This window comes from Triticum urartu, chromosome 4 (genome assembly GCF_003073215.2).
Source record: "Triticum urartu cultivar G1812 chromosome 4, Tu2.1, whole genome shotgun sequence".
Taxonomy (NCBI): Eukaryota; Viridiplantae; Streptophyta; class Magnoliopsida; order Poales; family Poaceae; genus Triticum; species Triticum urartu.
Window position 1 is genome coordinate 102,240,908 of NC_053025.1, and position 11,701 is coordinate 102,252,608.

General features: G+C 46.5%; 1 protein-coding gene across 2 annotated transcripts; it reads right to left on the reverse strand.

The window, feature by feature from the left end:
• Positions 1 to 719: 719 nt before the first annotated feature.
• Positions 720 to 8,882, reverse strand: LOC125550884 (transcriptional corepressor SEUSS-like). 2 transcript variants are annotated; one of them, XM_048713994.1, is made up of 10 exons: positions 8,496 to 8,882; positions 6,836 to 8,075; positions 6,607 to 6,726; positions 6,360 to 6,408; positions 6,068 to 6,282; positions 5,862 to 5,930; positions 5,652 to 5,746; positions 4,158 to 4,251; positions 3,966 to 4,035; positions 720 to 2,221 (listed from the first exon to the last, which is right to left on the reverse strand). In XM_048713994.1, exons 2-10 carry the CDS (start codon positions 7,934 to 7,936, stop codon positions 1,239 to 1,241), a joined length of 2,796 nt encoding a protein of 931 aa, XP_048569951.1. In that variant the 5' UTR covers positions 7,937 to 8,075; positions 8,496 to 8,882; the 3' UTR covers positions 720 to 1,238. The 2 variants fall into 2 exon arrangements, with proteins under 2 accessions (XP_048569951.1, XP_048569950.1); XM_048713993.1 differs by having other exon boundaries at positions 8,443 to 8,882.
• Positions 8,883 to 11,701: the final 2,819 nt, after the last annotated feature.

Sequence of the window (11,701 nt, forward strand, 5' to 3'; positions counted from 1 at the left end):
ATCGGAAGCTGCCGTGGCCGCCGTGGTACATCACCGGCGGTCATATCCCCTCTTCCACCGGCTACGACGGCGACGGCCAAATCTCCTCCAATCGACGGCCAAAACTACGGCGACGGCCAAATCTCCTCCAATCAACGGCCAAAACTACGGCGAAAGCGCAGGCGTGGTGGCAGCCATGTCGAGATGTGGTTTGGTATGGACGACCGGGGGGTGCGCAGTGAGGGGGCAGCCGGAGAATAGTGGCGGTGCCGGCAACGGGGTGGGGCGGGGAGAGAGGATGGAAGCGTTGGAAGCAAAAGGACTGCTAGTGTCCCCGACAGGCGGGCCATGGGGGGACAAGGGCGTGCGTCAACCCCGTCCGCGTGATGTCCATTTCACCCCATACTCGGCACAAGTTTAGACCGATGATGGGTTGAAAACGGACGAAATCCAAACATTTGTCCGTTTGGGGTCGCGCATTGGCCCACACTATTCATCCGTTCTATCCCGTCTATCCCACCCGGACAGGATAGGTCGCGCACTGGAGTTCACGTTATGCCCCGCTATTCAAGAAGAAAAAAACTTATACATCCCGTGCTGCCAAACACGCCAGACAATATTCAGAAAAGCACGCTAGGTGTTCAGCGAGCTACCTTATGACATAACAAATTAAAATGGTGGAGCCTACTTATTTCAAGAACAAATCACTGACAGAAACATCTGGGATAGAAGAGTGCACCTTTTACCCGACAGAAACATTCTTGATACTTTTTCCACGAGTCAATATGACAGCTTATACAGAGTACAGTAAGGCTACAACGAGAGAATTCTCAGGCGAAGATATCAGCACATATGATTGCTACAGCAAGGGCGGTGATAAATTACAGTTCGGATGTCATCCGTTAAGGAAAAAAAAGGAGGGAAAACTTCTTTTCCGGGTGAGAAATAACACCAAACACTGACACCGACCATGCCCAGTGCAGGCAGATTCTAATCTTTTAACTCTATCTTTCGGTAAGATAACCGAGGCAGGTAGCCCAGTACCATAGTTGCATAATACACAGGGAACCAACTACTGTTGCAACATACAGCCGCGAGCTGAGATGCTTGCCATCGCCTATGATTCCTTTCCATGGCACCCTTGGTGCAAAAGCACCAATGCTTGGACACAAGAGAGCAAGCGATTGACGCTCCATAAGCAATGAGCCCAGTGAGGGCAGCTGCACCATCATCATATTGAACTTGTATTTCCGATCAATCTATTGAGAGGGTTTCCAGTCATACTGAAGATTATTGAAGCTATTTGCAGCTCTAAGTCCACCCAACAGCTGATTTCCTATGTCATGCTGTTGCTGATGCTGCTGGTGCTGGTGCTGGTTCTGCTGCTGCTGCTGCTGGCCCAACTGTGATAGGTCATGTGCACTGTGATGCATCCCCATCCCCATCCTGCCATTCATTGCCATCCCACTGTTTGCCATTGCATTGTTTGCCATTGCCATTCTCAGTCCACTAGCTGCACTATTTGAACCAAATCCACCCATGGCCCCAAATCCCATTCCTCCCACTCCTGAGTGATTTGTGACCGCATTACCAACTAAGCAGTTAACCCCATTAATACCAGGGGCAAGTCCGTTTGGTCTCTTCATGTCATTCGCTCCATGGCCAACACCATTCATTTGTGATGACATCATCTCTTGCAAGATTCTCTGAACCGAGCTTTGGGAATCACTTGGCTCAGGTTCCTGAGCCCGAGTTGCAGGTGGCTGCATTGGAGGCAAGTTTGATGATGATACTGCTGGGGAACTGAGTTGGTTTGTGTTCTGAGGGGCGGGCATCATGTTGTTATTGGATGATGTGGGCACCTGGGAAGAGAAAGAGGGAGACGGATTTGACTGCAATGAACTTGTAGAGTTCACCTTGGGAATCACGCCATCATCTCCACTGTTATACAGACCGTTTACGGTGCCCATTGGATGATCTTGTCTAGAATTCACTGAACCTTGGAGGAGCCCAACAACAGATGGCGAGGGTGCAGATGTAGAGGGTGCACACGTCAAAGAACTATTTGATGTCACGTCTGCATTGGCAGAGGCAGAAGCCTGCACACCAGCCATAGGAGCAGAATTTTGGCCACTCTGGTTTGAACTCTGGGGAACAGATTGCTGCTCTTCAGGCTGTTGCTGCTGTGGTTGAAGAGGGTTAATACCTGCTGGACTCCTCCGAGGAAAGTTATGAAGGCTATCTGAAATAGAAATAACAGCAAGTGTTACATATGGCCAAACAAACATAAATTAGCAAATAGAAGGCCATAATACGACGAGAAATCACAGGCTGCTGAATGGCATACCAACATGCTACTGTGTTTTGTGTGACTAGGAACTAAATCAGCAGGAACCAGGCAACTCAGTTCCCCAGCCATTCCCATGAGGATCAGGGGCAGGCACCAATGGTCTAGGAGTATTTAGAAGTTGTTTCCTACCGGAGATGCAATGTTAACTATATAGTTTATATGGTAATCAGGTGATTACAGTTTCCTTCCTACGGAAGTGGTTGGAAAACTTGAAATCACCGGCCACGTCATGCCTTGCAAAGAGCATCCATGGGACCTGCGTGGGAGGTGTTTGGCTGGTGACCTGGATAGCCTGGCTCAGGTGCTTGAGGAGTTTGAGCACCTTGAGTGTGGCAGCTGCAGCCTGGGAGCTAATACCGACCTAACAAAGGCAGATGGGAGAGATGAGCAATGGCAGCAAGCTGTGTGCCGCCACCGCATCAAAGCTCTGTCGTTATAGGGCCTGCCTTTGCCGCATACGAGCTCCAGCACTCATCAAGAGGCTGCGACGAGAGACCATCCGGCCACCAAGAGGCTGGCCCACCACTGATGCCTATCACTGCAGATTTGGGATTTCTTCATGCCGCATGTTGATGTAGTTGGGAATATTTTATTCGTTATGCTCAGCGAGTTATGGGTCAATTAGGATGTTTATGAGCCATTACAGTAGGTATTGTGGATTAATTGGGCAGGTTAAAGGGTCCAAAGACAGGGGATAGAGCACTCGATCTCTCATCCCTGAAATGGAAGAGAGGCTCCGAGTCTTGAGAAGTTTTGCTATCTTACTGATTGATCCAACATTCACAATGCCAGCTCGCTTTGTCAGACAGCCTTGACTGTACTAGACTCCTTGATCAACCAAACTGGACTTTAACTCAAAAACTGGATGCATGCGGATAGACTAACCAACTCGAACTCTTATCTGTATATAATATATATCTAGCATGGTGGTCCCTATGAATTAGGTGGACCTGCTAGTACCCTGCAAGACTCTTAACTTCCTAACATCTCAACTCCTAATGACTGTCATATACATTCCTTAATTGCTTGGTTTTGTGCAGCTGGCTTACCAACCACAATTCTTCTGCACATATAATGATGTGATCGGCATAAAGCCCGCCATGTTTGTTACCGCTCAGTACTCTTTCATGCCCAGGTCACCAAACAAACACTTATACCCCAGGCTAATCCAGTTAATGGGTCAAGGCAAAATAATCAACATCACAGGCTGAAGCCAGGCACCACTCTTTCCCAGGCATACCAATGTAGCCTTTTATAGTGATGAATGGAATAACGGCAGCATGAAACGATAGTTGCAGTGATTTCTCACCAAAACCGAATGCTCACCTACCTTATAACTACCCTAAGGTACTCCCTCCGTCCCAAAATGTAAGATCATTTTTTACACTCATTTTTTACACTAGTGTCAAAAATGATCTTGCATTTTGAGACGGAGGGAGTATTTAAGAGGCATGCCTACACATGTAGAAAATGTACCACAAGGAAACTTGACTAAATAAATAATGGTAATTAAAAATAGAGCCCAAAGAACACTAATTCCGGTGTTGTGAGTGTAGAGTGGTATGCGGGAGTTTGCGCCATCCTGATGATATGAGATGTGATAAATCAACAAAGTAAAATGATTAAGATGTCATACTGATTGGTCCAGATCCAGTCTGCCTGCTATAGTCAATCAGATCTTTCATGCAGTTTACCACCTCCGCAATCTGAGAGTATCAACGTTTTGCATGAAAAAAATAGGAGCTTATGGTCAGAAAAAAGTGCATACTTATGAAACAATTTAGAAAATATAACACATGAATGGAAACTATATCAGATTAGAGTGTACCTGAAGGCAGCGGACATATCTTTTTGTATATCCTAAATCATTTACCAAAGGCACCTCCAAGGCTTTAGCCAGTTGGCGCGCACATGCAACAAACCTAATTGTACAAGATTGCAATAAGTATATAGCATGAACTTGAAAAGTACAATGAAAATTGATGGAGTTGGTGAAAGGTAATAGTTACTCAAAGAAACAGTCAGCAAGGAAAGTAAGAACAACTGAACAAGTGTCCTGTTATATAGCATGAACTTGAAAAGTACAATGAAAATTGATGGGAGTTGGTGAAAGGTAATATTCAGTAGGAAACTAAAAGGATAGCAACTAACTAAAAGGAAATATCTAATATATAAACAAATCATTATAATCTCTAACGTGGTGTTTCTAGTTTTCTACATTATGGCCTGATTTATTGCTGCTGTGTCAGACAGGCCCAGGTGCTTGAGATCTCATCATTGAGCTGTGGTGGTGGTCATGGTTTAAACCCTGGGTAACCCCTCCATCGCATCAAGCAAGAGAATGCACATATTTAGAAAAAAATTCTTGACAAATGAAAATAAAAATATCTAATATAGAAAATAATCATAATGATCAATTATTTGGTTCCTAAAATATGCGATTTTTAGCCAGATGAAGCCCGTGTGCACATGATAAGGGTTATTGTAGCACCTAGCTATAGCATGTAGGTTTGCAGTAGTCGTCCTCCCTTTCAAACACTTGGATCATGGGTGCTCATCGCCAAGACTGAGATGAATTACCAACTCCTTTACTTTTGCAAAGCTCACCGGGCACACTTAACTAGTCATGTGCCTATTTGGCAAGAGGAACTTATTTGACAACTTCTATAAGCCCTTAGGACCTGAGACAAGCTGGCACACAGCACTAGCCTTTTCATCCTGTTTTGCTTAAAACAGTAAATCCAGTTGGTTTGGTTTGATCATAAAGGGTGATATGATAAAAACCAAGTCAACTATGGCAGTCAAAAATACTGAATGGCTCAAGAGGAGCTACCACATGTATACATCTTGTGTTATGGGCTAAAAAGTAAAGAGGTACCCCCAGTCCGTGCATAGCATGGGTGTTAATAGGCCTCTGAGACACTCTTCAACGTCAGGGACAAGCAATGCCGCGGGATTGTTGAAACCAAGTGCCTTTGCCCGTCTTCAGACCTTTACCCTACCCACATTATCTTGTTTTGGACTAAGGTCCGCATTATCTTGGCTCTCACCTTGCCATGACGTCCAATGCATCTAAAACAACTCACTGTGGAAACTAGCTCCACCGAACAAATGGCTCCTTTACAGGGAAGGCAGATAATAAATTTTAACAGAACAGACACGTATACATGAAGAAAAGAAGTGGACAAACCATTAACGAAAATATAATAGATAGCACCAGCATCAGTTTGGCTAAACCAAATGACAAGAGAATATGTAAATTTGAATTCAGGAAAGAACTTCAGATGAAAAATATTAAGCACATCAGAGCCGATCTCCTTACGAGTTGCAATTATTCTGCATGTCCTGGGTCGTTAAACTCGTTGAACTTTGAGCAGCAGCCTGGTATTTTTGTACAACCGTGCCAAGCTGACTAACCTGAATTAAACACCACAGTGCAAAAATATAGCAGATGTTCAATCCAAATTGAATATAAATAACAAGATCCATGACCTGTGAGTAAAAATATGTCTAGCGATAAAAAAAATCATACCTGAGGTATTATTGATCTCCGCGGAATCAGTTCCTCATGACGCCTAGCACAAAACTCCCAAGATGCAATCTTCAATCGAAGGAAATGGTACAGGATTGTGCAATATATGTTAGTCCAAAAGACACCACTTATTCAAGAATAGTATCATAAGAAGAACCGATATAATGACAGGAAGAAGAACAACGTACAAAATTGAATAACAGTACCTTGAGGTCTGGATTAAAAACTATCCTTAGATGCCCCTCACGTACCACGCGCAATTGATCAAAGACACTTTCCTGGATTGCTTTTGCATAATCCAAAATAATCTGTCCAGATGCATTCTGGGATTCGCGTGGCATATCAATATACAATAGTTCTTCCAATGTACCACTCGCATATTTGATTTGGCATAGTCGCGGTAAGACCTCTACTGTTGTCTCTGTAAAGATAAGAACATAAGATCAAACCAGAAACACGAGTAAGAGAGGAGGATGCACAAAATTAAATGATGCTTACCAAAGCCCCGGCCAGGCTTTCGATTGCATATTTCGCAGTGCCAGACATCCTGGAGGTGCAAACAAATAAGGAAAGTTATAAATAAGAATTTAAAAGGCAAATTATACTCAAAACACCTATGTGTTACTCCAAATTCTCTAAGGCTATGACTAACTAATAGAACTGAATTTACTTGCATAAATCAAATATAGGAGAACAGAAGAGAAAGAGATGCATATTCTTTTTAGCAGTCGGAGCAAGACACCACCTGAGGGAAAACTCCAGTAGTTTGACGACCACTTCCATAGAGAGACACACACCACCTCTTTTTAGCAGTTGGAGCAAAATACTCATTGACAAAGTTTCTCCAGTACTCTATATTGTTATCCTGCATCAAAAGGAATGGGTAAATACCCTAAGTTGTAAGTACATGCCTTTTGCTTGGAGCACAAAATTACTTGTTCGAAACAAACAAACAGACAAACAAAATCTTTTACCTGTGGTCTGTTCTGTTGATGATACATGTAATGGGTCAATCTTTTTGCACAGGTACCTGGCTCATAAGGAGCCAGCTTTCCTGGGGCTCTCATGTTTAGACTCTGTTGACGAAGTAACTGCTGCTGCTGCTGCTGCTGTTGTTGCTGCTGCTGCTGTTGCTGTTGTAATTGGTTTCTCTGTAAAGGCAGATTCTTTAGAATCTGTTGGTGTTGCTGCTGATGCTGCTGCTGCATATGCAAAAGACGCTGCTGTTGCAAGAGGTTCAGTTGGGCAGCCGCAGCAGCTTGAGGGTTCTGCTTCGTGAGTTGCAACAAGTGGTGATGGTGCTGCTGTTGTTGCTGCTGTTGCTGCAAGAATGCTGATGGGTCGGAACTCGACTGCTCCATCTTGACTGCACCCAAACCCCTCAACCCTTGCAACTGCTGCGACTCAAATTTTACATTTCCAGCATTGCGGATCATCTGGGCTGGGCCATTCTGGTCAGGCAGCCCCATCTGCTGTTCTAATTTGACTCCACCAATGCTGCCACCATTCTCCAACTTCACTGCAGCCTGCGGCTGCGACTGCTGTGACGGCAACTGCTGCTGGTTGTAAGACATCGGCAGTTGATGTTGTTGATGTTGTTGCTCTTGCTGGTGCTGCAAATCCCGCACATCCATCTGCTGCTGCTGCAGGATATCTGAACCTAGGTGATTGCCCAAACTAACCTGCGAGGAGGAGGATGGAAACGACATAGGATCGGATCCTCCAGTGCCAGTAAAATCACCAGCGCCATCAAGGCCCCCTCTCTGCTGAAGGGTATTCATCGGAAGCCCACCGTTTGGCATTTGTCCTGGACTTGGAACAGGGCTCCCATTTCCAAACGATGACCGATTAAGCAGGGAGGAGACATTAGAGGTTGCTCCCAGCAAGCCATTTCCACCAAACTGAGACCTTGGGGAGACGAGAGATGAGAACGGGGACTGCGACTGAAGCATGCCGCCACCCCCACCCATTCCCTGTTGGCCACCACTGAGCAGGCTAGAACTTGTCCGGAGAAGTGAGGCACCGCCTACTGGCTGCCCAGGCCCCATTGGGTTCGGCGGCCCTGACGATACCATCGTTGCAGGCAATGGGAGAGCTAGGAACTCAGCAGAAACTACTCCCAAGATCGAGCGCGTCACCACTCACCTCGCCATCCTTTCAGCACGGAACGGCCGCAAGATCCGCCAAAATTGGGCAGGAACAAGGCAGCAAACCCTGAAAACAACCAGAGACTACAGCTTTAGGACACAAGCATTGGATCTAGAGTGGTATCTCCAGCACAAATCTACTGAGCACCAATCCACACCACCCAAAATCAACCATAGAAAGAACATAAACGAGCATCCAAACTGAGATTTTTCTTAAATCGGCTCGATCTCAAGCATTGATTGACGTTGACGAGGAGCCCCCCCCCCCCCCCCCCCCCCCCCCCCCCCCCACCCAACACACACAAAAAAAAACGAGCAAGGCACCAGACACGAGCAGAATTAAGCAACCCCAACTCCCCGACTAGATCGCAGCATCCCGAGCGCAAACACGCAAAATGAGAAAACAATTAAGGAGCAGCAGCATCAACAGCGACCTCGTCACCGAAAACCCACGGAGCGAAACACGCCGGAACCCGACGCCGCTCACCGGCGCAACCAGCCAGCAAAATCCAGTCCGCCCCGAATCCGGCGATCCAGAGCTCGAACCCGCGCCAAATCGCGCGGCGAGGCCCGCAGGGACGCGCCGTCGGCCGCGCACTGCCGCGAGGAGCAGCACTACCACCACCGCCGCCGCCGCGCCGGATAAGCTCCGCTCCGGCTAGGGTTTAGGCTTCCCCGCTGCGCTGCCGCTCGGAGGGAGATAACAGCGGGATAAAAAAATTCAGTTCGTTAAAAAAATCTTTCCCTCTCGTCCCTGTGTGCGAGCGACGGGATTTGGGTCTGTGGACTGGAGGAGGGAGGGAGGAGGGGAGGCGGAGCGAGGAGGAGAGAGAAAGCGAGACGAAACAGGAGAGAGGGAGAGAGAAGGGAGGCGGAAGCAGAAAATTCTGAGGCTTTGTCCTTGCGGACGTCAAAATTCCCATTCGATTTGATTAAGATCCGGGGGGCGCGACCTCGAGGATTCCATGCTCCGGTCGCCGAAGCGTAGGGCCAGCCCCGCGGGGGGCCCGCGGGGTGGTGAGAGGGTAGGTGGGTGGGTGCGGTGGAGCTGGGTCTGATTAGGATGGTGTTTTTCTTTCTGCTCGGGTGTTTTGTTTTCGGTTTTGGTTGTGTGATGCGCTGCTGAGGTTAAAAGAAGTCAATGGAGCGCGTGCTCCGTGCCCATGCCATGGCCAACGGTGTGGCACCGCCCAGGGATATCCTCCTCTTGTCACGCACGTTGCGATGAAAACGCAGGTGGAGCTTTAGTAAACTCCGAGTCAGACTTTCTTTAGTATACTATAGGTCGACTTTTTTCTAGTCTAGTCTAGTAAATAAAAGCATCTAAACAATGCAGAGGTTTTTACAATTAGTTGTCATTCATGTAAGAAAAAATATTGATGAGTTAAAAGGGACAGACTGATGGAACACGTGAAGTTTATCTTTCGCTCAACTTTTCGTTGTGGAAAAGATGGATGTCTTATGTGATGTATTCCTGAAATTAGGCCTACTCCACCGCACGATCCCAAACGGACGTCTGGTTTGACCGGATTTTGTCTCTTTAGGGCGGCAATATGTTCCTCATGTCCGTGTTTGTCCGTTGGGTCGTGGGTGCGTTCAACGCGCGGCCGCACCCCAAATCATGTCCGAGGTGGATGTGGATAAAAAACAAAAAAAGTTAAATAAAATGCCTAAAAAGTAAATAAACGCAGTTAAAAAACTTAAAACATATTTAGGGGTCACGGCCACAAAACGGCCCAGTTTGACGGTCCACTTAAACGGCCCAGTTCCATAATTAACATAAAAACAAAAGGCTGCCCGCGCGCTCCTGTTGCGCATGTCCATGCCGTGGCCGTCGCCGTCTTCAGTAGCCGATGGTGTCGTCGTCGTTACTGACAAGGTCGACGTAGTCCGGCGGCGTTCACAGGTGGCCCGGCGGTCCTTGGTGCACGGGGGTGATGTCTACTATACAACCTTGTTCTTGTAGACGTTGTTGGGCCTCCAAGTGCAGAGGTTTGTAGGACAGTAGCAAATTTCCCTCAAGCGAATGACCTAAGGTTTATCAATCCGTGGGAGGCGTAGGATGAAGATAGTCTCTCTCAAGCAAGCCTGCAACCAAATAACAAAGAGTCTCTTGTGTCCCCAACACACCCAATACAATGATAAATTGTATAGGTGCACTAGTTTGGCGAAGAGATGGTGATACAAGTGCAATATGGATGGTAGATATAGGTTTTTGTAATCTAGAAATATAAAAACAGCAAGGTAACTAATGATAAAAGTGAGCACAAACGGTATTGCAGTGTGTTGAAACAAGGCCTAGGGTTCATACTTTCACTAGTGCAAGTTCTCTCAACAATAATAACATAATTGGATCATATAACTATCTCTCAACATGCAACAAAGAGTCACTCCAAAGTCACTAATAGCTGAGAACAAACGAAGAGATTATGGTAGGGTACGAAACCACCTCAAAGTTATCCTTTCTGGTCGATCTATTCAAGAGTCTGTAGTAAAATAACACGAAGCTATTCTTTCCGTTCATCTATCATAGAGTTCATACTAGAATAACACCTTAAGACACAAATCAACCAAAACCCTAATGTCTAGATACTCCAATGTCACCTCAAGTATCCATGGGTATGATTATACGATATGCATCACACAATCTCAGATTCATCTATTCAACCAACACAAAGAATTTCAAAGAGTGCCTCAAAGTTTCTACCGGAGAGTTAAGACGAAAACGTGTGCCAACCCCTATGCATAGGTTCATGGGTGGAACCCGCAAGTTGATCACCAAAACATACATCAAGTGGATCAATGGAAATACCCCATTGTCACCACGGGCATCCCATGCAAGACATACATCAAGTGTTCTTAAATCCTTAAAGACTCAATCCGATAAGATAACTTCAAAGGGAAAACTCAATCCATTATAAGAGAGTAGAGGGGGAGAAACATCATAAGATCCAGCTATAATAGCAAAGCTCGCGATACATCAAGATCGTATCACCTCAAGAACACGAGAGAGAGAGAGATCAAACACATAGCTACTGGTACATACCCTCAACCCCGAGGGAGAACTACTCCCTCCTCGTCATGGAGAGCGCCAGGATGATGAAGATGGCCACTGGAGAGGGATTCCCCCTGCGATAGGGTGCCGGAATGGGTCTAGATTGATTTTCGGTGGCTACGGAGGCTTCTGGCGGCGGAACTCCCGATCTATCCTGCTCTCCGATGGTTTTAGGGTATATGGGTATATATAGAAGGAAGAAGTACGTCGGTCGATCTTCGGGCTGTCCACGAGGCAGGGGGCGGGCCCAGGGGGTGGGCACGCCCCCCACCCTTGTGGGCAGCCCAGGACTCTCCTGGTCCATCTCCGATACTATGTGGGCTTCGTCTGGTCCAAAAATAAGTTTCGTGAAGTTTCAAGTCAATCAGACTCCGTTTGATTTTTCTTTTCTGTGATACTCTAAAACAAGGAAAAACCAAAAACTGGCACTGGGCTCTAGGTTAATAGGTTAGTCCCAAAAATCATATAAAATACTCCCTTCGTCCGGAAAAAGTTGTCCGGCCGTAGTTCAACTTTCTTTTTTGCAAAAAACCCCTCAGGGATATAATTCTCGTGCAAATCACCCCGCCTCCACCTTTCTTCTTCCCTATCGGCACCGTCGAAAGCTTCCCCAAGCGGAGCCGCCGTCAGGCCTCGCG